The sequence below is a fragment of the Symphalangus syndactylus genome, chromosome 10 (genome assembly GCF_028878055.3).
Source record: "Symphalangus syndactylus isolate Jambi chromosome 10, NHGRI_mSymSyn1-v2.1_pri, whole genome shotgun sequence".
In the NCBI taxonomy this organism is placed as follows: Eukaryota; Metazoa; Chordata; class Mammalia; order Primates; family Hylobatidae; genus Symphalangus; species Symphalangus syndactylus.
Window position 1 is genome coordinate 106,152,565 of NC_072432.2, and position 25,061 is coordinate 106,177,625.

Here is a 25,061-nt window from a genome sequence, read left to right on the forward strand (position 1 = left end):
TTTTACCCTGGTTCCTGACACAGAGCTCCTAAGGCCTTTGCAATTTCCTGATAGGGGAGCCTGACACAAAGCTCTCTACCCTTAGAATTTCCTGGGTGATAGGAACGTCTTTTGTTCTAATAAAGCAACTCTCCGTATCATTGTTAAGTTCTAGTTATCTCACTACTTGTTTGGAACAGTAAATAAAATTAATTCACTTTTGGGAATGCAAGGTTTTATAGAAGTGTTTACTTATGTTTATGTACGACTAAGCTTGCCTAAAACACTTTATATAAGGAAAAGTCCCAGGTACTACACACAAAACTGAGATAATCAGAAACTTCAAAACTATACTAAACAATTGTTTCTCCCTCTGTACAAGCTGCCACTAAGTTAGATCTTTACTGCGCAAACAGCTTTCAGGTGTGCTTCTTCTTTAGCCCTGTGACTATCCTAGCTCAGCAACTTATCTCTTACATGACAATTTGGTCTACCTGCCTCTAAAATTTTACTTCTATTCTCCACATACTACCAGTGTGGGTTTTTAAAAACTCAAACCTGATCACATTACTGCTCTCTTGCTAAAAAAAAAATCCTTCAGGTGTTCCTTACAAAAAGATACAAATCTAGCTCCTCCCTCCTGATACGGAAGGTTTTTTATTACTGTCTGCATACATCTCTAGCTGCAACTCCTAATAAACCCCCATCCATACTTTATAACCCAACCATATTTAATTATTTGTTGCTTTCCAAACATGCCTTTTTATATGCTATTCCCCACCCAGGAAGGCCTTTCCAGAGCTAGAAAATTCCTGCCTGTCCTTCAAGATTCAGATCAAATGTAACATCTTCCAGAAAGACTGGGTGAGAATCTTTCATCTTCCCCTCATCGCCAAAAATAAAGTGCTGCTTTTCAAGATCCTATGGCCCCTACTACCTTACCTTGTACAGATATGCCTACCTTACCAGACTGTCAACAAAGTGAAGGAAGAAAAGAACTTCTGTCTTAAGATCTTTGAATTTCTGGCACACAGCACATTGCCTGGTATTTAGGATATGCTAAACAAAGGTTTGAGTAACTATGAGAACAATTTAAGAAACAGAAACAAGAACTTATTGGTACAATGAAAATCTGGGATTGTGGAAATCAAAACCACCAGTCAACTTAAGAAAAACCAGTTTCCTTAAGAAAACTACTACTTACACACATAAGGGCACAAAGCATATCAACTGCTGCATGGATTACTCCGTTGTTGCTCCTTTTGAGTGCTTTTACTACCTTCACCCCTAGACGCTCGCGAAACCTTTTGGAACAAAAAACAAGCATATACTAGCAATACCAGAACATTTTAAATTGTTATATTATTGAAATAGGTCATATTAACTTTCCATTGCATTACTGGAACAATGATGTATTTTAAATTCCACCTCTGAAATTTATGTCTTCATAATAGTTTTTTCTTTGAGAGGGAAAATATTTTTTAGGGTTAACTAAAACTAAAAGGCAAGTAATTTCCCATTCAAATTCAAGAGACAGTAATATTACTGGTGAGTATGGGACCAATATTCCGCTTCTGCTGCCCTCACCTTCCTTTTTCATTTCTCATGAATAAAGTACCATATCACCCTATAAAAGGTATAGTGGTTTAGTTAAGGAAAAGGAGGTGAATCGTTCATTATTTGCCATTTTGAGTAGTTCAAATTCTCTAAGAGAAGTTAAGTTTCAGAAGACAACTCACTTTGGAAGCTGAGTGAAAGCTAGGAAACCAGCTTTGGATGCCACAAGCCTCCTCACGGCCTGGAACTGACTCTCAAGTTCCGCATTTGAAGCAACGACATCCCCTTCTTGGGACAATAATGCTGTTATGGCATTATTGATCAGTTTTTCTTTGTTTTCTGAGAAGAGACCCTAGGTGAAGAAAGAGTATTTCAAAAAAGTTTCCATACCAAAAGTTAGTAACAATGAACAATTACGATAAAACTTAGCTTACATCTTGTGTTACTGCATGCAAGACTCCACTGTATGAAATATTAGCATTGAACCTGAATACAGAATCTGCAAAGTTGCCATCTGTAAAGAGATTAAGAGGTTCAAAAAGAAGATACGAATTCCTAATTCTTAAATTATTAAGTAGATGAGTGGAAATGTAATTACATTTAAATCAATACTTACTTGGAGGCGTAGCTAAGAACCTGAGGTGAAGGCTCTCTACTTCCTCATCAACAGGCATGCTGAGTAACCCCCATCGCTGACCTTTATGGGTTGGTGTCATTTTTACACAAACATCTCTATTACCAGAGGCTCTTACTCCATCCAGCAAACTTGCTAATAAGGAATCTCTAAATAAGATTAAAAGTAAAAAAAGGTTTTAGCATTGATGATTTAGGGGAATTTTGATCTAGCATGAAGCATAGGCCCTTTAGCAGGTAATCTGCTCAGGGACACACTACAGTTACAATGGGAAACACAAACAGTGGGGCTTTAGGAAGAGCTCTAATACTAGCCCTTCACCATGCTGCTACACGACCTTGTACAAGTTACTTAAACACTAACTTTAACGTCTTTCTCTCCCTTTAAAATTATTTTTAACAGCTTTACTCAGTTCTAACTGACAAATCACAAGTTATCCAATTAAAACATAGTTTGATAATTTTTAATTTATACAATTGTATAATCATCATCATCCAGTTCTGATATATTTTCATCACTCCAAAAAATTTCCTTGTGCTGATTTGCAAAAGAACACTCCCCAGCCCCAGGAAACCACCGATCTATCTCTATAGTTTTGCTTTTTAAAGAAACTTCATAAAAACAGAATTACAGAATATGTAGTCTTAGGTGTCTTGCTTATCTTATCATACATAGGCTTTTGAGATTTATCCAAGTTGTTGCATGTATTAGGTCAGTCCTTTTTTATTGCTGAGTAGTATTCCATTGTGTGAACAGACAACATTTTGTCTGTTCATTCACTGGCTGATGTAGATATGGATTGCTTCTGTTTTTGGCTATGAGTAATGATATTATGAACATCCATGTGCAAGTCTCTCTGTGGGCATCTTTTCATCTCTCTTGGATAGATACCTAAAAGCGGAACTGCTGGACCATATAAGTAAGTGTTTAATCTTTTAAGGAATTAACAAACTGTTTTTCAAACTGGTTTTATCATTTTACCTTCTTACCAGCAATGTATGAGAGTTCTTTTCTCCATATCCTCACCAACACCTGGCACTGGCAGTCTTTTTGATGTTAGTCATGTTAGTGAATATACAGTAGTTTGCATTTTCATTTCCTAAAGATTCATGATCTTTTCATGTATTAACATTCATAAATCTCCCGTGAGGTGTCTATTTGAATCTTTTGCTCATTTACTATTGGGTCACTTGGTTTTCTTCAGTATTGAGTTGTAAGAGTTCTTTATATATTCTGGATAGAAATCCTTTATTAGCTATATGCTTTGCAAAGATTTTCTCCCTGTGATCTGTCTTTCCTTTTTCTAAATGGTGTCAAAGTTCTAAATTTTAATGAAGTCTAACTAACAACCTTTTTTTCTTCTTTTCTAGATTGCGTTTTTCGTATTACATCTGAGAAATCTTTTCCTAACCCCAAGTCACAAAGAAGTTGCTTTACTTTCTGCATATAAGTGTTATTGGGAATAAGAGGACCTTCTTCCTACAGCTACTGTCAGGACTAAGCAAGATAATGTACATAAAGCATCTGACAAACAGAGTGTTAAGATCCTTCCTCTGATTAGAACATCCATACTTTTTTTTTTTTAAGGTGTTCTTTTTCCTTGAATTCAGGACAGGAAAAAAACATAACCATTGCTTAACATTTCAGTCTTGTTGACCTTAGACTGAAAGCTTTGTGAGGCAAGAAACCGCTATTGGTCATACTATACTACTGGAAATACTACAAAACACTACTTACAGGCCGGGTGTGGTGGCTCATGCCTATAATCCCAGCATTTTGGGAGGTCAAGGCAGGCGGATCACTTGAGGTCCGGAGTTCGAGACCAGCCTGGCCAAGATGGCGAAACCCCATCTCTACTAAAAATACCAAAAAAAGAAAAAAAAAATTAGCTGGGCGTGGTGGCGCACACCTGTAATCCCAGCTACTTGTGAGGTTGTGGCAGGAGAATCGCTTGAACCTGGTAGATGGAGGTTGCAGTGAGCCAAGATCACGCCATAGCACTCCAGCCTGAGTGACAGAGTGAGACTCTGTCTCAAAAAAAAAAAAAAAAAAAAAAAAAAAAAATTTTGAAAATGGGATGGTCATTTTAAATATGCAAGAAAATGTCTTTTCCCAAATTAAATAATTTTAAATTTCTAGACTACAAATCTTTGGTTTTCCTTGTTGACCAAGCACTTTGCCTTGCACATACTAGGATTTCAAAAACTTAAAAAAAATACCTTTCTGTTGAAGAATATTTCCGTACTTGCCCTTTTATAAATTCAATGGCAAAAAGTTGTGGATTTTCTGAGTCACAGACCAATGCAAACACCTAATGAAAAAACAAAAAATAGCTTCAACAAAACAAAGTTTATAGTTTTATAGTATTTCATTATAAAATGCATCACTTAGCTTACAAAAGTCAGTATTTTAAGATGTGACTTGTTTACAATTTAAGCGTTTAAAACTTTGAAATCTCAAATTTTCAGTTATTGAGTAATAAGTTCCATTCTTTATATACTTGGAAAATAACTTTTGTAATAATCATTGTTCTATGATCAATTAATATAAATATGTTAAGAGTTAAATACAGATTCTGTCCATTTCATATTCTTTAGCCATGAGTAAACATTAAAATAGAAAGAAAATTATCCTAATTTATCAATAGAAAGAAATCTCATTTAAGCTAACAATGCTGAAACTTACTTCTCCTAAAGGCTTCAATGTTGCAATATTATAGGTTGCTGGATCACGTTCTACTAAACATGTTTCTGTAAGTGCTAGAACTCTTTTAACAGGCTCCTTCAAAAAATAAAATTGAGACATATTAAAAAGTTATTTTTTAAAATGTCAAAATCAGATAAACAAATTTTCATTTTTAACATATGGGTCTTACCGAATGTCTAGGTGATATTTTTTGGACTACAAACTCTGCTAAAGATGTGATGGATTCATCAGTGCTGTATTTTCCAAAGCGAAGATTCAAATATTGCTCGAATTCTAAAGGCTCTTTCCTGATCCGCAATGAAATACCTATGTAGTTACCAGCATGGTCTATTGCACTTTTAATAATCTCTTCTCTTTGCTCTGATGCAAATAAATGCTGCACAAATTTAGAAATTTAAAAAGTCAGAGTTGAAACAACTGAAATGTGTCTATAGCTAATCAACTCATAGGAAAGGTATTAAAGTAGCAATTCTAGAGAAAAAAGAGGTAGGTATCAGAGGCAAATAAGCAGTTGTTTCAATGAAAAGACTATTACTAAATTAAAATAATAAAGTCTCGGATACAGAGCTTTGCAACTAACTCACTGAATGGCAATTATCTCAAAATTTCTCAGGTTCTGGTTCTCATCACCTTGTGCAAAACAGCATGCTGGGTCTTCCGAGAAGGGCCTCCAAGGAACCCCAGCCAAGCCACTGGGGGTGATGGGTACTGTGTGGGCAGGATTCCCAGTTTCAAGCAACGCAGCTCTGATTTAGTCTGTTTTACACAGTAGGCTTCTTTGCAAGATGATGCTGAAGAATGTTTAAATGTTTACAAGTCATTGGCCTACTGATGTTACAAACCAACTTCCTGGGCTCTATTTACAAAGGTAAGGAAACAGGCTACAGGATGAGTATCTGTTATTTGAAATGCTTGGGATCAGAAGTATTTCAGACTTCAGAGTTTTTCAGCATTTGGAATATTTTCATTACACTTACTAGTTGAGCATCCCAAATCTGAAATGCCCCAATAAGCATTTCCTTTAAGCATCATGTTGGCACTCAAAAAATTCCCAATTTTGGAACATTTTGAACTTCCAGATTTGGTATGCTCAACCTGAACGTGCATTTGGTGCCTAGAGGCCAGAAATGCTAAATGTCCTGTAAAGGGCAGAGTAGGAGTGTCCCACACAAGAAAGAATTGTCCTCCTCAGAATGTCAACAGCTCCCCTGCTGAGAAACACTGGATCACATCGTGTTTAAGAACCTGGTTTTATTCCTAGCAGCTTTTTATAGTCACCATAGCTGCAAAAGGTATTAGATAAAGGTTTGTTGAATAAATCTGGTATAGTACCATATTTATAGTGAATTGATTCATTTTAGCTAGTGTCTTACAGTGAGAAAGTGGATTAATTCAAATGAAAACTTCTTGCAGCCACCAAGTAATACAAAATGTTGGCAATAAGAAGAGTATTAAAAAATTTTCATCCTTAATGTTTACCTTATTATTCCATTTTGTGGCTTGGTTGAATTACTGTGATACAGTTATCCTATTAAGGCCTGACAGGCCATATTCTTGTAATCAGGTGCATACCAACAAGATGTTAAGCATTCCAAATTACCACTGACCAGCAAAGAGACAGTCTATGGATAGCACTAAGACAGCACGCTTTGGGCTGGGAGAAGGGCCTTCATCTTTTGCTCAGAGGTAACCCACAGAGGTTTACCTGTATGTTCCTAGATGAGGGAAACTAGGATGGTACCCATCAAGTGGGGAAAGAGTAAAATCTAAGATGGAAAAAGGCCTGTAACTCTGAAGAACAAACTATATTTCTACATCAGATTATCTAGCCCCCATCATTGTTTATTTCCCTTTTGCGAACATCTACTATCTTATATATGTAAAAGTTCAACGCTTGCTTTGGCTCTGCTACCAACAGAAGGATATTTTATCTACAAAACACTAAAAATTGAAGCAGCATTCCCGGAACACTAAGGTAGCTACAAGAATTAAAATTTTCAAGAGAAAGGAATTTTGCAATTAAGTTCAAATGAGTTTCTCCATTTGGAGACTTTCTCTACTGCACATCTTTGAGACAGAAAGGCAGGATATATCTTAAAAAAAAAAGTTATCTATACTTCAGCTTCCATTATTGATTAACAGGGTCTCAGCATCTTAAGTAGCTTCTGTTATACCCCATAATTTACTTATATATAATTCTGAATTTCAGAACGAAAACATGCAATGAATTCCAAATTGAAGTTTCAATGCATACTCAGATTTCAGATTATAAACAGCTAGGCAAAGGGTGAAAGACTCAAAAAGTAAGTGGTTTTAAATTACTTTTTCCATTTCTTTTTTCCTTTTTGTGCAGAACAAGATCTCACTATGTTGCCCAGGCAGGTCTCAAACTCCTGGGCTCAAGCTATCCTCCTAACTCTGCCTCCCTAAGTGCTGGGATTACAGGTGTGAGCTGCCATGCCAGGCTTAAATAACTTTTTCTTTTTTTTATTTTATTTTTATTTTTATTTTTTTGAGATGGAGTCTCACTCTGTCACCCAGGCTGGAGTGCAGTGGTGCAATCTCAGTTCACTGCAAGCTCCGCCTCCCGGGTTCACGCCATTCTCCTGCCTCAGCCTCTCCGAGTAGCTGGGACTACAGGCGTCCGCCACCACGCCAGGCTAATTTTTTGTATTTTTAGTAGAGATGGGGTTTCACCGTGGTCTCGATCTCCTGACCTCGTGATCTGCCCGCCTCGGCCTCCCAAAGTGCTGGGATTACAAGCGTGAGCCACTGCGCCCGGCCTAAATTACTTTTTCAAAGAAAGCTTAGAAACTTTTTGGTATGACAGTAATACCAATGAAAATAACAACTGTAGTCACTGTTTACCGTACTAAGCCATCCATTGTGTGTAAAGCATTTTACATAAATTATCTCACCAGATCCTCACTCTCCTCATTCTGGAAAGCAGCAAATTGGGATTCAAGCTCAGGTATCTTTGATACTAAAACCTGCACTCTTATACTTCCTTCCTGAGGACTCACGTGAAATTTCAAAATGAAGTATAAAAAGCTTTGCTTTCCTTCAAATGGTCACGTCCCTTTTAAAGTGTTTTTCCTTTTTTAAATAGTACTTACCAATCTACTAAATCCTCCATAAAGTATACAAAATCCTCCTTGATAATCTGAGAGATCTACAAATCCTTCAATATTTCTATAGTCATAGGAACAGAGTACTCTGTTGGTTGCAGGATTAATTTGGTCAAAGCCTCCTGGAGTTACTTCCAAAATTACAGGTTTTCTTGAGTCACTCCAGTGATGCTTATAGCAGTTGTATCTCTAGAGACAGAATCAGTATTACTTTTAGGTTCATAAAATAAAATTATATAAAATAAAATTTAATGTATCAGTCACTATTGAAACAACCAAAAATCTAATTGTCATCATAAATATTTAGAGCTACTATCCAAAGTGTTAAAAATATGATTAATTTTAGCTATTTGGAGGTGTTTAAGAATGTTCACATTAACTGAAGACAGTACATTCTTTTTTAATTAGCAACAGGTTTGGGTTACAATATTTTGTGAAACTATTTTAAGCCACTCTATGTAAATTTGTAAAAAGAAAAAAGAGGCCATCCTACATAGAAATGTATTCTGAAAGAGTTTTACTGGAAAAAAAGATCTACTTTCTTTGATGGATTCTTTTAATCCAAGTTCAATACCGAAAAGAGCTAAGTCACATTTCAGGGAAGTTGCAATATTCAATTTAAACAACCTGAACCAGCTCAGTATATTAATGTATATTTTATTTCCACATACAAAAAAAAAAGCTGAGGGCTACATTTGACCTTAGGCTTTTCTAATCACACAATTGGAAAGTTATCTTCAAGATGTTTGATCATATTAGCAAGTAAAATTCCATTTAGATAATATTCCTTCACAAATTAAAGTAGCTGAGTGTCAGAAATTATTGGAATAATCAATATCCATTTACTATCCAGTTTTAGTCTTTAAAAAGAAAAAAGGTTTAATCAAGGCTGCTAAGCAAAATGATGCGATACAGAAGAAGAAAATAAATTTAAAATAAAAGAAAATTGAAAGAGAGAGAAAATAAGGATAACAAAGTTTCAGATGTGAAATGAGTATCCTCTCCCCCACCCAAACACCGCAAAGTTTTCTACCCATCAATATAAAGTGGGATACATGGTCAATTACAATTTTTAACGTAAAAATCAATTGGTTGCTCTAGAGTACAACTATTTCTGATACTGAAATAAGAAATTATCTTCTAGGTTTTCAGAAAAGAGAGTTAAGCACTAAGTAATGAACACCTCCACTAATATCCCAACACTGAAGTCAGCAATGACCTTCACAGGACATCGAGTCTCCTCAATATTACTGAACTATGCATCAAACACACACGTAGTTCCATAAAAGTAATTATGCAGACAGACAAAGGGCCTGCACTAATCCAAGAATACAGAACCTTGATTCTGAACTAAAAGATCAATCAATGCCACACCTCTCCTGCAGGAATGGGAGTAGAAGGCAGGGCACAAAAATCGTGGAGCTTTCCAAACTATACTTGTTTATATGTCTCAAGACCACTATATAGGATATTCTCCATTCCTCCCAGCTCATAAACAACTGCCATTAATGAGATGTGCTGATGGAAACATCATTATCCCTCAGGACTGCAGGGGCCAACCAAGAAGGACTTTGAGAAACCCTGACTCAGAAGTATATCTAGGGCAAACGGAGGTCTTAAGAGCCAAATTCAGCTTAGGCAAGAAGAGTGCCTTTTAGCCAGCACAGCATTTGGAGTGGAATGTAAACTTGTTTTTAGGACGATACAGGTGTCACTTTGAGCCCCTTACTCCTGATGTAAAATCAGGTAAACTATCCTTTGGGCAATCTTCTAGAGGTACTGTTTCTACCACAAGATTTTGAAAAGTATTAAGTGGCTGAAGTTAACTGGTACAAAAGACAGCTTATATAAAAACTCTAAGAATGCTTTTGAAAGCAGTTGTTTCCCAAACAGATGAGGTACGTCACCTGCCAATACAGAATAATTAAAATAAGCACATCAAGTTATGATTTATAAAAATTTGACCATGGCTCATCAGGAACAAGAAATAAGCAGCTCGCCAGTTGCCATTAAACTATTTTAAAAGGCTGCTGGGCAACCAGCCAATTGCTAGAGTTGAAATTAGTGAGGTTTCTGGGATGCTAAAACAAGCAGCAGAATATTCATAGAAAGGATGAGGGCTTAAGACAGACAGGAGAATGGTGCTGCCCGCATATCAGAATTTAGTTCCTGCCTTTTGCCAGAAGCTAGGGTTCTGAACAGTTCTATAAATTTAAGCATTATTTTTCTCCATTATAAAAGTAATACCTGCTAATGGGAAGAAATTTAATATTTCAAGAGAGTGAAAAAAGGTTACACTCTTGTTCCTCTTTCCCAGAAGTCTCTGATTTAGTTTAAATGCTGCTGTTACGTTACTGGAAAAGGCCTGGGACAGTTAAGACGACTCTGATATGCTACCACAGCTTCCTCCAAAGCTGTCAGTGCACCATGCCAAGCTTCAGTACAGGCCAGATCCAGTCTAAGAACATGTAAGAAGACAGTTTCAGTATGCTCAAATCTTAAAACTTGAATACTTCTGAAATAAGAAACTCCTACACCAAACAACGAATGAATGTTCCAACAAGCACTATCAGCAGTATGACGTTCTCTGGTATTACTGTTTGGAATACTGTATAAGGACTACCTGAATGCTTACAGTGTTGCTTTTAATGCTCCAAAGGATTTTTTGCCTTTTTTCCCCCATCTACCAGTATCAACATTCTTAAATCTAACTGTTCATATTTGAGTTTCCTGTTAAACTACATCATATGATATCAGGAGACATTACAATTTTGTTTCTTTTCCCTTTAGCTTTGCTACAAATGGAACACACAGATTATGAAATGATTTCTACAATGAAGGGCAACATTTGAACAAAATACATAATAAATGTTAAATATTTACCCTTCCTGTGATTTTTCCCTCTGAAAAATCAGTTCTAAATCTCTGAAAGAGAAAACATAACCACAGTTTATGACAACAGACTGGTAAGGAAAACTTGGCTCAGTCCCTTCTACTCAAAGCAAGTAAAATCCTGACTTGGTAACCTGGACACTAAAAACTGTTATTCAAGTTACAGTTTAATAATATTCAATAAAAAGAGTATGAAATCTTATTGAAGAACAAGATAAACATATAATGCTTTCTCCTGCATATGCAATAAAAAAAAAACTAATAAACTTCCAAATATAAAAGATTTTCCAGCCTGTTAGAGAAAAGTGAACGTTTCACAGTGTCAAGTTAAAGGTAAGAAAAAATAATCATAGTGGGTACAGGGGCAGAGAACATTAATTTCTCTACTTCTATGTAACTACTTCGTTTTAAAAAGAGAAGAAAGAAATTTCGTTTATGAACATGGAATCTTCTTACCAGTGCTTCTGTAAGAAGTTCTGTTCTGTGCTCTGTAGAAAATTTTAAAGTTTCTGACTTTTTTCCACTGCCTTTACGAAATGTGAGGTTGAACTCCGTTCCTTGTCCTTTTCCAACAGGGCTGATGCTGCAAATGTCTCCATAAGGCCACTTAAAAAAAAAAATTTTGACTGGTGCTACTATAATACACTAAAATGTAATGCTTATTTTTGTCACTTTAGTTTCATAATCACTGATTAAATCAGCAAAATTTTACAAAATAGAGTCTAGAAATTGTGTCTTACAGTAATTCTGTAAAAGAAATTCTTTTAAAGGCTTTTAAGTCAGAAAAATCCAATATGTATTCCTATTTTAATGATGACATTAATCCAAAGAAATTAAAATTAAAAAGTGACAAGAACTGGGAAGTGAAATTTTATGATTACTTAAAAATTTGTTTAAAAGTTTGTGAAACACGCCTAATTTGGAATTAAAATAGGCCAGAATATCTTTGAATATGTTTACTTATAAATGTTCAGGTTACTCTTGCCTTTATAAACACATAATCCTACTCCCATGACAAGTATTTTATACTAACTGGACTCATGACTTATATATGCTTTTATTACAGAAAAAAGTGTAAGCCTTTATAAATTACAGAGAACTAAATTACTAATTTTACATAAAGGAGGTGGCCACAACTAATAGTAACATCAAGTTATACCCTTGAGAGCCTAGAAATAAGCGTATTCTCCCCCTCCCCTTTATTTATTATTTATTTTTGGTCCCCAAATCAGAGTATTACGTAAGGACATCAATCTCTTTCAGATTTGACATTTCTATCTTCAAGTACTGATTTAAGGGAGGGTAATGGTCACAGCCTGGCTTTTAAAATTCAAAGGGAGTTCATACAAACACCTAACAGGATTACCTGATTTGTTACTTCTAAGGTATTGGGATTATATGTAGTAATCGCATGAGTTCCAACTGAAAAGACACGCTTATACCTACAAAGGAAAACAAGTGCTTAAATTTAGTTTTAAACAAACAAAAAGATATTTTATAAGAAAATATATATAACACAAAACAAACATTTCAATACATAGAAATGTGTTAATTGATTAATGGTGACTAAATATAGCTTAGTTATATATTCTCACCTTTTTAAATGTTCGAAAGTGTTATTTTTATTAAAACCCACCCACTCATTTTACTGTGAACTATTAAGATATCTAAGTAGAAAAGTATGACTTATATGCAATTAAGTTGGCAAAGCATCAGCTGAGGATGCTGAAAGATCCTAAATGGGAAAGTTTTATTAAAAAAAAAACAAAAACAAAAAAACACTGCATACCAATGCTTTCAAAATACCCTTACAACAAGCCATATGGAAAGGAAGGAAAAGCTATGGCCTGGGGCAACTGGTCAGTCACAGCCATATCCTGGAATCTTAATAGTTTCTACTTAAGCAACTACCTATTACATCTCAGTGTTGCAATTTTATAGAAGTAGGAAGCCTACACCACAAACAAGCAGTTTTCACTTCTCACTTCATTTCCTTTCAAGTAACATATCTGAAGGAGAAAAAACATTTGAGTATCAGTAATCCTTCAGAAGAGTGAGGAATTCATAATCATAAAAGGAAATTGAATTAGAAAAACTTATTTAAAGCAAAATAATTAGTTCTTTGGAAATAAAATATTAAAATGGATTAAACATTAGTATATATAAAACAAAATTAAGGAAAACAAAGAATTCACACAGCCAAAAGTTTTTTTAAAATGCTGTATATAACTCTATGCTGACAAATTTGAAAATTAAGAATAAATCAACCCTTATATGGAAGAACTTAAGAAAGCTGCGAAGAATTACATCCTCCAAAAGCACCAGGCTCAAATGATTTCAAGACAGAAGAAACCTAAGAGGACCAAGTAACTCCCATGCTCCTTAAATTGTTGCCGAAAACTGAGTAAAAACAGCTTCTCAATTTTTTTACTACTACTAAAATCTGAAAAGACAATACAATAAGAAAAAAACCCACCAATCTATTTTCAAAGCTAATATTAGCAGTAACAATCAAGTCGCATTTTAAAATAGTAATACACCGTGACCAATTAGGTAAAACTTCAATATTAGAAAAATCTATTAACATCATTTGTTATATTTATTGAAATATCTATTTGTATTTTAATATGAGATTTTTTTAATTTTCAAAAATGCTTGTTAAATCAAATGCCTTTTTGACATCTACGGAGAGAATCATGTTTTCTTCCTTTGAACTATTAATATGCTAAAAAGACATAAATAACTTAAACGAACAGCCATGATCAGACTCAAAGGTAATACAATAAAAGTATTCCCATTAAGATCAAGAGAGATCTTTCACATTTTCATTTTTCTCTTATTTTTTAAAATCAGTATATTATAAATATGAGAAAGTATTTCCATTTAGGTAAAAAGGAAATGATAGATTTTATTAATCTTTACCACATACCCATATAGAAAAGTATTGCTACATTGTAAGTGCTTTTTTTCCTAACTCTACATGTCTAAAGTGGAGTGAGAAACTAAAGAATTATAGCACTTCCCTCTAACAAAAAAGCAGTCATTTGCTTCTTTTTAAAGTGGAGTGAGGGTTAGGGGACTGGTGAAGTAAACAAGCTATCTAAAGAGCTTAAAAGTCTCAAAACTTCAAAGGCTTAATCAATTAATAGGAACAAAGAAATAAGATTTTGCTCAGTCTTTGACTTAAAAGCTGCACAGTGAAATCAAATGTGCAATAAGAGATGTGAATTCACAAACTATTTTTCAGAATCACCTTGAAAGTCAAACATGAAAATCCTTATAATCCTGAAATAAAACTACAGAATTTGTTTATTTTTTTCTGTGAGCAAAAAGTGAAAGAATGCCTGAAATGTTCCAAATGTAACTGCTGGTGTCATGTACAGTCTTAGAGGACTGGCTAAGAAAACATCCTTTTCAATCCTACACCAATCTTCTCCACCGCACCTAAGCCTCTTCTAATATCTTTCTCATATAATTCTGTCATCTAGAGCATACTGTCAAAAGAACTTTGAGATGACAATATTTTAGACCTACATTGTCCAATAAGAAAGACTTTCTGATATGGCAAATTTCTACGGTCCAATAAGGAAGTAGTCCCCAACCTTTTTAGCACCAGGGACTGGCTTTGTGGAAGACAATTTTTCCATGGACAGGGCAGGGGGATGGTTTCAGGATAAAACTGTTCCACCTCAGATCGTCAGGCATGAGTTAGATTCTCATAAGGAGCACACAACCTAGATCCCTCTCATGTGCAGGAGGTGGATGCAGCTCAGGCAGTAATGCTTGCTCGCTTGCCCACTGCCTACCTCCTGCTGTGGGGCCCAGTTCTTAAAGAGGCCAAAAACCTGGGCTTGGGGGCCCCTGCAGTAAGGTAGCAATGAGCCAAGTGTACCTATTGAGCACTTGAAATGTGGCTAAGGGAACTGAATTTTACATTTTATTTAAAGTTAAATAAATAGCCACACGTAGTTAGCGGCTACCATATTGGAGAGATCACATTCTGGATCCTTCAGCAAAAGGATCCTGGAGTTGTATGCACGCTAGACCCAGCAGAGTACTGTCACAACTAGTAAACACGGAGCTATCTTTCAGATAAATATTGAGCTCTAAAGCCATCCTAAGAAAGCTATTAATAAAAAAAATTCCTAAGAGAATTCCCTTCCCCTCCGCATTCCCTTCCTGAAGTACTCCCCATGCTGCTCCTCCTTTTAGAGTGGCTGTTGAACTTCCGCTTAAGGATGGGGCAAATATTTCTATGTCATTTAAGACATCTTTATAAGCAAGCTTGAACTTCCAAACATTACCAAAAAAGCCTCCCTGGATAACAAAACTAAACTTTCAATGATTTTCTAAAAAGCCCCCTTAGATAACAGATTTACAGATGAAAATCTCTAAAATGTCTCGCATGTATAGAATATTAGTCAACATTTACAGCTAAAAGATTTTTATCAGCAAAGCACAATGACTCACACCTGTAATCCCAGTACTTTGGGAGGCCGAGGCAGGAGAATCACTTGAGGTCAGGAATTTGAGACCAGCCTGGCCAACATAGTGAAAACCTATCTCTACTAAAAATACAAAAATTAGCCAGGCATGATGGTGGGTGCCTGTAATCCCAGCTACTCAGGAGGCTGAGGCAGGAGAATCACTCGAACCCGGGAGGTGGAGGCTGCAGTGAGCCAAGATCATACCACTGTATTCCAGCCTAGATGAGACTGCGTCTCAAAAAAAATAAATAAAAAATTTTTATCTTTTACTAAGTCAACAGTGTCCCAAGTTAAAGAAGAGACAAAGACTCCACGGATTCAGGGAGGCACAAATCTTCATCTTTGAGGCTAACTCCTATCATAGTACCCAGCATTGACTACAGTAGATACTCCAATAAATGCTTAATAGCTAAATAAAACAATCTATCCAAAAATATGTCAACATACAAATCTATGACCTATTAGCCTGCTCTTGCCTTTAAAGCAGAACGTCAGACAGCAAGTAATTTTACACCAATTTTTAAATTCATAGTATAACATCAGAAAAAAGACCTTGCCCCCTAACTGAAAAATTAATATTCATATTGACTTTACCTACTGCACCTGTTTTTATTCAGGCACTAAACTTACATCATTAAATGCCTACAAGAAGTAGGTATTTCTTAAGTTATCACAACTCACAAGCTTATTGTAATACAACAGCTTATTAAGAAACATAATTTATGTTACCATTAGGTATGTTATTTAGAATCAGGAAACAAATGCTGCTTAAAGAAATATAAGTGTTTGAGGCAACTGCTTTATCTATGGGGCATTTTACTCCCCCTGAAATTGGTGATAAAGAATAAGAAAAAAAAATGTAGTGCTAATGATAGTATTGGTGGAGATAAGATCATCTGAACAGGAAAACCACTCAGGCAAAAGCTGGGGATGTAATCAAGTTTTGGATTTGATAAGGTGATGCTTATATTTTTTAACAGACAGATTAGACTTATATTAATTTATATTAAAACACTTCTAAATTATTTTAATTCCTGAAAATAAAAATGTTACAGCATTCTTAAGTTTTCTAGTTCTTATGAATACTGCTTTCCTCTTTTAAACAATTTTTTTGGCCGGGTGCAGTGGCTCACGCCGGTAATCTCAGCACATTGAGAGGCCAAGGCGGGAGGATCACTTGAGCCCTGAGACCAGCCTGGGCAAGATGGTAGACCCCATCTTGAAAAAGACACACACAAAAAAAAACCAACAAATTTTTATAACTTTTTTTTTTTTTTTACATATGGTATTTTATAGCATGATTTTTTTTTTTACATAAGGTATTTTATAACATGATTTTTTTACATGTTTTCTTTAGGCAAAATAAAAAAAAAACAATGTGTTAGGTCAGATGCTGTATTAGGTACTATAATGGATTAAATGAGTATCTGACACTGTGCTGGGTTCAATAATATGACAGTGAATAAGAGCCCTTTAAAGACTCAGTTTCCTCCCAACATTTTATTAGTTACCTAATTCAAACATCTGAAATAAACTTCAAAGTAATAAGAGCTAAGATTCTTGTCATTGTCTCAAAGTTAATTTCTGACTCGAATATTTAACTAGCTTGTATCAATCAGGCATGTAAAATAGTGTCAACAGAGATACTACAAAAATACTGGTCACCATCATAACATCTATTATATTCTTCTGCACAGAAAATCCATGTAATTCAGTATTATCATAATAGAGAAAATTCAACATTTTTGTAAACTGAGAAAGTTTATGTTTACTATAAAATAATGGTTCTCAAATTCTTGACATCGGAAAATTTTTGTGTACATGTATTACTTTTAAAGTTCAAGATCCTCAATCCCTTCGGTGGAGAATCTACACCAACAGGCTTCAAAGAAGCCAAACAGAGCTAATCAAAGTTAGAAGACAGCTTTTATGTTACACACTCTAGATCTCATAACACACAGCATAAACCTTTATAATACCGTAGGCAAGGTTGGCTAGTTATAATTGTTCACTGGCTGATGCAAGGGAACTAACATATCTTAACTGACAGCAATTCTATTCATGTCCCAGTATTGTAGATATTGACAACTGTTCCCTAGAAGTAAGCCAACATCTACTTCCCCACAAATTTCACCTGCTGGCCCAAGTTCTGTCTTTCAGGTGCACACAGAGCATACCTAATTCTTCTGCCAGTCAGACCTTCCATCTGAATTCTTTTTCCTAGGCTGAATATCCTAGTTCCCTTGGCCATTTTAAAACAAGTTTTGGCCACCAATTTCTTGAAGCCTTTAGGATACTCATGGAACCCAGGATTTTTCCTTTTATCATTAAAAGCTTGAGAATCCAGTAACTTGAACTAAAATTTGAGTCCATCTAATAATGAAATTAAGGATAACTGACCTACAACATTTCTTAGGAGATTAATGGTCAGCATTGGTAAAGGAGGCACTACAGCTTAATGGTTAAAGCACACCAGCCACATTGCCTGGACTCCTCACTAGCTGTGTTTTATCTGATAACTTCCTTAACTTTTCTAAGCTTTGGTTTCCCCGACTGAAAGATATGGATAATACATACAGTCATGCGTTGCTTAACAATGGGAATAGATTCTGATAATGCATCATTAGGTGACTTCATCATTATGTGACTATCACAGATTTCTTCCCAAAATTCTGTACGTAAATTACTAGTTTTGTACTTACACAAACCTAGACAGTATAGCCTACTAAACTCCTAGGCTACATGGTATAGCTTATTGCTCCTAGTACACAACATTACTGTACTTAATGCTGTAAGCAGCTGTAACACAATGGTAAATATCTGTGTATCTAAACATATGGGATCATCATATATGCAGTCCATCATTGACGGAAATGTTATGTAGTACATGACTGTATATCTACTTCATAATGTGAGAAAAGAAATAATCCATGTAAAGTACTTGGCATTTATGTGCCTGGCTAATAAGTGTAACAGTCAATATATGTTAGCTATTCCTATTGTTATTATTCCACTAGTTGACTAAGAGAGTGAGGAATCCCAAAACTCCAGTAGAATAACTGAACAAATTATAATTAGTATATTTATGTTTTAAAGTAGCCATAACTGCTTTTTTTGAGATGGAATCTAGCTCCGTTGCCCAGGATGGAGTGTAGTGGCGTAATCTCAGCTCACTGCAACCTCCGCCTCCTGGGTTCAAGCGATTCTCCCATCTCAGCCTCCTGAGTAGCTGGGACTACAGGCGTGCGCCACCACACCAGATAATTTTTGTGTTTTTAGTAGAGATGGGATTTCACAATGTTGGCCAGGCTGATTTTGAACTCCTGACCTCAAGTGATCCTCCAGCCTTGGCCTCCCAAAGTGCTGGGATTACAGTCGTGAGCCACTGCGCCCGGCCCATGACTGCTTTAGTGTATTCATATTCAAAACAAAGAACAAAATTAATGGGCAAACTGATCATTCATCTGGTTGTATTGCCAGGATACTCTGTAGTGAAAAGTTCACTTGAAACATCAGTTTCACCAAGGAGGGCTCATTCAGATACAAAGTTGTACTCCTCAGAAAAGAAAAAGAAGAAATGGATAGGACATACTCCACAAATTTCTGTCCTAAAAGCTCAGTAAGAGCTTTAGAAGAAATAAAAGGGCATCCCATGAAATGTAGTATTTTAAGGCCTTAAATTCCATGATGCAATGTCCATATCTTTTCCAGCTCAGATGGAGCTAGCTTTGAACACAACATTATGTGTAAAACATAAGATTCTGATGAAGGAGATATGATCCAATTTGCAATTCTAGGTAAGAGACGTTCAAGTCCCAGGTTGCCTGATAGTCACAAAAATTAGACAAAGAAAACACAAAAGAATTAAGGACAGCTCATCTGAGTTTTAAAGACTGGCAGGGTCAAGAGCAAAGGGAAAAAACAAAAAACAAAAAACCCCTCAGGATTCCTGGAGGTTATGAAGATTGGTGAGGTGTGTAAATGCCAGGCAGCAAAAGATATCTTTTCTCTTGTAGAACTCCATTCCTACATAGAAGAAAGGTATTAGAAATTCACTAGCTTCCCTTTGTCTCAGCACTTCTCTCAATTTCTTGTATCCAGTTATTACAGAGACTATGAATGTAGTGAGCTTCTGTTATTGAATTTCATAGACTGATCATTATATATCCTAATGCATTGAGGTGAAAATCCTGTTTAGATACCAAAATGATACTCTAAATTCAGAGCATTTGCTACAATTAATGTATGCAATATTAAGGTGATCCACAGGTAGATTTTACTTATAAATTTTTATCCAGAAAAAATTGAGAACCTGTACCTTGAATATCACTCTGAAGTTTTTCCATAGTGAATCTGCACTTCTGCTTTAACTGAAACATCTGAACTTTCCTTCCTCTCTGAAATGGCTTACTTAGGCCAAAACAGAAATTTTTCTCCTTCATGAAAGAAAAGTGCCTTTTCCCCCCTGAATCTACTCTCCTTTTCTTGCTCCTCCCAGAATAAACGTATAATTAAATTATGTCTATACAAGTTGGAAAAATGAAAAGCACAGAAGCTACTTTGCTAGCTAAGGCATCCATAGCGATGATGCACAGACCCTAAATAAAGGCATTCAGCAGCTATAAAGTGAGGTATAATGAAAACTACTACAAAGGTAACAGAAATGGGTCACACAAATATCTTCAAGGGGAATACCTGGACAGGTTATCTTTAATTTTGGCATATGAAGAGAAGAAAAAATATTTATTCATCTTTACTTCCACAATCAATAACATCTTTCTGAAATGCTGGGGCTAGGTTAGCAACACGGAAATAGGCATGGAGTCTCTTAAAACTGAGGCCCTAAATCCCAAAAATCACAAAAAATTTGTTGTACGTAGACATGTTTCTAGAGACAAGGTTCAATTAACTATTCTGAAACAACAGAAAATTTTAATGTTGGCCATTTATTTTTTACATTAACACTGCTGAGGAGTACTTTAAACCTAGATTAGAACTGGCCATATAAAATAGGTAAGTATAATAAAAAGTCTCAGTGCCATTTAATAATGTATATAACCCAATGAAATGATAACTATCACCATCTGGAAAATGTAAACTCTTTCAGGGAGAAGTTAAGATTCAAGGTGTATACACTGAAATCAACAGAACACTGTTGAAAGAAATTTAAAAAGATGTAAATAAATGAAAACACCACATGTTCATGAATCAGAAGACAATGCTGTTAAGATGGCAATACTCCACTAATGGATCTACAGATTCAATGTAATGCCTACCAAACTGTCAGCTGCCTTTTTTTTTTTTTTTTTGAGAGAGGGTCTCACTCTGTCGCCCAGGCTGGAGTACAGTGGCATGATCTCTGTTCACTGCAGTCTCCGCCTCCAGGTTTCAAGCAATTCTCCCACCGCAGCTTCCCAAGTAGGTAGGACTAAAGGGGAGCGCTGCCATGCCCAGCTAATTTTTGTACTTTTTGGTAGAGACAGGATTTCATCATGTTGGTCACACCGGGCAGCTGTCTTTTTAAAAAAATTAACAACTGACTCTAAAATTCATATGGAAATGCAAGAGACCAGGAATACCCAAAATAATACTGAAAAATAAAATTCAGAGACTCGTATTTCTAAGTTTCAAAACAGCACGAAGCTATAATAATCAAGACAATATGATACTGGCATAAGGTTAGGCATACAGGATCAACGGAACAGAATTATGAGTCCAGGAATAAACTAAACAGTCATGGTAAATTGATTTTTGACAAGGGTGTCGAAACAATTCAAGTGGAAAGAATAGTTTTTTCAACAAATGATGCTGGCACAACTGGATATTCACATGCAAAGGAATGAATTTAGAACCCTACTTCACACCAAATACAAAAATTAACGCAATTAAAGCTATACAGCTCTTAGAATAAAACAAAGAAGTAAATCTTTGTTAGTTTGGGTTAGGTAATGGCTTTTTAGATTACCAAAAGCACAAATGGCAGAAGAAACAATTGATAAATTGGATTTCATCAAATTAAAAGCTTTGTGCTCCAAACAATACCATCAAGAAAGTAAAAAAAATCTGAAGAATTGGAGAAAATATTTGCAAATCATATACACGGAACTTTTATTCAGAATATATAAAGAACTCTCACAATTCAGTAATAAGACAACCTAATTTAAAAGTGAATAAATGACTTGGCTGGGCGCAGTGGCTCACACCTGCAATCACAGCACTTTGGGAGGCTGAGGCAGGCGGATTACTTGAGGTCAGGAGTTTGAGACCAGCCTGGCCAACACGGTGAAACCCTGTCTGTACTAAAAATACAAAAATTAGCTAGGCGTGGTGGCATGTGCCTGTAATCCCAGCTACTCGGAAGACTGAGGCAGGAGAATTGCTTGAACCCATGAGGCAGAGGTTGCAGTGAGCCGAGATCAGCACTCCAGACTGGGTAAGAGTGAGACTGTCTCAAAAAGAAAAAAAAAAAAAAAGTAAAATAAAAATTTTTTTAGTTACAGTGAATAAATGATTTCAATAGATTATTTCATCAAAGAAGATACACAAATGACCTACAAATACAAGAAGATATCCAACATCATGAATCACTAGGGAAATGAAATCAAAACTACAATGAGAAGCTACTTCGTACCTGCACTAGGATGGCTAAAATAAAAAAGACAGTTAAGTGTTGATAAGGATGTGGAGCATTTGGGACTCAGACATTGAAGGTGGAAATGTAAAATGCTGCAGCTACTTTGGAAAACAGTTTGGCTGTTCATCAAAAAGTTAAACAGAGTTACCACATAACCCACCAATTCCACTCTTAGGTATATACACAAAAGAACTGGAAATATGGAAACATTCACAGTGGCATTATTCATAATAGTAAAAGTAAGAACAACACAAATGTCCATCAGTTGATGAATGAACAAAATGTAGTATATCCATACAACAGATTATATGACATTAATGAAATGAAGTACTGACATGCTATAATATAGACGACCTTGAAAACATTATGCTTAATGGAAGAAGTCAGTCAGAAAATACAGCATTTTGTATCATTCTATTTATATAAGATGTTCCAAATAGACAAATCCAGAGACAGGAAGTAGATTAACACCTGCCAAAAGAGGGGGAAAAAGGGAGTTAACTGGTGATTTCTAACGCAGTGTTTAGAGGAAGTTTTTTCCAGGGAAGTTGAGGTGATGAAAAGTGTTCTCAAAACAGTGATGATGGTTTACAACTTTATGAATACACTAAAATCTGCTGAATTGTATACTTTAAAAGGGTGAATTTTATGGTATATAAGTTATGCCTTAAAGCTGTTATAAAAACAAAACCAAGTCTCAAGGCCTAAAAGAATTACGCTAAGAGCACACAAACAGTTGTACTCCGAATTATTACAAGGAGGAAAAAAGAGGATTGTTAAGTCTTAGTCACTACTCTAAGAACATTAACAAAAATTTTGATGATCACAGTTACTTACAAGCTCACAAAGCAAAAAGCATTGCAGTTAAGTTTGTTCTGAATGTATCAGTATGTTATAATCATATTAAAAACGGAAGTTATATTATGATAACCAAAGTAATCTACCACTTGAGGAAAAAATAAGGATTATTTAAAGATATACTTTTCTAAGGCTGATTCAAAGAACTAAAATGACTCATACTACCCTGGATATGCCACTTTTCTCCCTGACTTCACTCATTGAAACTAACTAGGGGGTAAAAAAAAAAAAGAGAGACAAGTATTCTAAAGGGTAACAATTGTTCCAATTTAGGAGTTCATACAATTGCGCTATTAGACAACAAAATCAAATACTCAAATCTTCCAAAATTATAGTCAGTTTGCTAATGCAAACCAGAAATACCAGACAGCTCAGATGTATACCACATCCTAAGAAGTTACCACTCCAGTAACTAAAAAACGAAAAGTTGAGAGAAGAAACACTGGCTTTGTGCATGTGTCACATTTTACCTTGTGGCACGATTCAGAATAATGTGGTCACTGATTTGTTAAAGTGTGACACACTCATTTTACTCAATACTGATCAAAGGGACCAGAGACTAAACTTTTGTAATGGTCAACAGATGTCATTCACTGAATATTCAATATATTTAAGGCATAATTTTAAAACTTTCATACATGCCATATCACTTCATTTAATCCTTACAAAAATCTGAAGGGTAGGAATTACCATCCATCTTACAGACAGGAAACAGAAGCACTTACATTTTAGTCTGACTAGGAAGCTACTAAAAAATGCCATCACTCCCTCCCAAAGAAAATATATTAAACCCAATTTTTAAATTTCATTACAGGCCTAAAAAAAGGTTAGACTTCACTAGAACGGCATATTTTCTCTGAGAGTCAAACGGATATGAAAATGTTGGCTACAGACAGGTTAGTCTCTGGGTAACAAAGATGTAGGGTTAACACTCTGCTACTACTATATAACCTCATTAATTGATAGCATACAAGAGGGTGGATTAACTGGTTTACTTTCCTTTCAACTGTCACTTTTAATTCTTACCAAACTCCCTCCCAAGAAAGATACTGAAAACTGGAAATGTCAAAAGAAAAAAAAATAAATGTAGCGTTTACATTTATAATATGCATGTTTTTCAGAAGAGAAGGGCTGTATAGCCTGAGTTGTGCAGTATTATTCAAGATTATGAAAGAGTAATGTTTAAAATGTTTTATAGAAGCACAGAAAAAAAAAAACCAACAGGAATACTTACTTCCCCCTCCATGAATGTTTTGTTGTGTAGAAACATGCCAGATCCTTATTTTCCCTAATTATGTTCATTTTGTGCTCAAACCTGGAAGATAAAAATATGAGGGCACTTAGTACATGTTATATATCTTAAACCTTCCCAAGATTCCCCTAAGAAAGGTAGTATGATCTCTCACTTTCACAGCCTGCCGTATATCCTTTACAAGACCATAGGTTTTTTTTTGTTTTTTTTTTTTGAGATGGAGTCTCGCTCTGTCGCCCAGGCTGGAGTGCAGTGGCATGAGCTCTGCTCACTGCAAGCTCCGCCTCCTGGGTTCACGCCATTCTCCTGCCTCAGCCTCCCAAGTAGCTGGGACTACAGGCACTCGCCACCACCCCTGGCTAATTTTTTTTTTTTTTTGAGATGGAGTCTTGCACTGTTGCCCAGGCTGGAGTGCAGTGGCGCGATCTCGGCTCACTGCAAGCTCCGCCTCCCGGGTTCACGCCATTCTCCTTCCTCAACCTCCAGAATAGCTGGGACTACAGACGCCTGCCACCACGCCCAGCTAATTGTTTGTATTTTTAGTAGAGACGGGGTCTCACCGTAGCGAGGATGGTCTCGATCTCCTGACCTCATGATCCTCCCGCCGTGGCCTCCCAAAGTGCTGGGATTACAGGCATGAGCCACAGCGCCTGGTCAAGACCATAAGGTTTTTAAAGACAGGGACTGGTCTATTCAACTCTTTAGCATAACCTTTAGCATCATATTGTGATTGTCTAACTCTCTCCCACACTGGACTGTGTTTCTTGAGGACCAGAAATGACCTCTATCAACATCCCCAGTGTATAGAATTTTTAAAATGTCAAATAAAGCTTTAAATCTGACATTGCCAAATAATGCCATGGCACACAATGGATACCTAAACACATTTTCCAAGAGTCAAACCAATTCCAAAAGGTTTTTGGTGAGCTACTAA

The 25,061-nt window shown here is 35.8% G+C and overlaps 1 protein-coding gene across 4 annotated transcripts in view; it reads right to left on the minus strand.

The window, feature by feature from the left end:
• Nucleotides 1-25,061, minus strand: part of DNAJC13 (DnaJ heat shock protein family (Hsp40) member C13) — a 119,254-nt gene that overhangs the window by 78,081 nt on the left and 16,112 nt on the right. For 3 of the 4 annotated variants that reach the window (XR_008660503.2, XM_055295427.2, XM_055295426.2), the window contains exons 2-13: nt 24,110-24,190; nt 12,263-12,338; nt 11,353-11,502; nt 10,888-10,929; nt 7,993-8,193; nt 5,046-5,252; nt 4,856-4,951; nt 4,390-4,481; nt 2,153-2,319; nt 1,971-2,050; nt 1,719-1,888; nt 1,184-1,283 (exon numbers count right to left, since the gene is read on the minus strand). Coding sequence is in view for 3 of the 4 variants with exons in the window: in XM_055295427.2 (XP_055151402.1) it covers nt 1,184-1,283; nt 1,719-1,888; nt 1,971-2,050; nt 2,153-2,319; nt 4,390-4,481; nt 4,856-4,951; nt 5,046-5,252; nt 7,993-8,193; nt 10,888-10,929; nt 11,353-11,502; nt 12,263-12,338; nt 24,110-24,177 (1,449 nt within the window). In the remaining variant the exon portion in view is untranslated. The remainder of the gene's footprint in view (nt 1-1,183; nt 1,284-1,718; nt 1,889-1,970; nt 2,051-2,152; nt 2,320-4,389; nt 4,482-4,855; nt 4,952-5,045; nt 5,253-7,992; nt 8,194-10,887; nt 10,930-11,352; nt 11,503-12,262; nt 12,339-24,109; nt 24,191-25,061) is intronic. The other variant, XM_063610732.1, reaches the window with a different exon arrangement.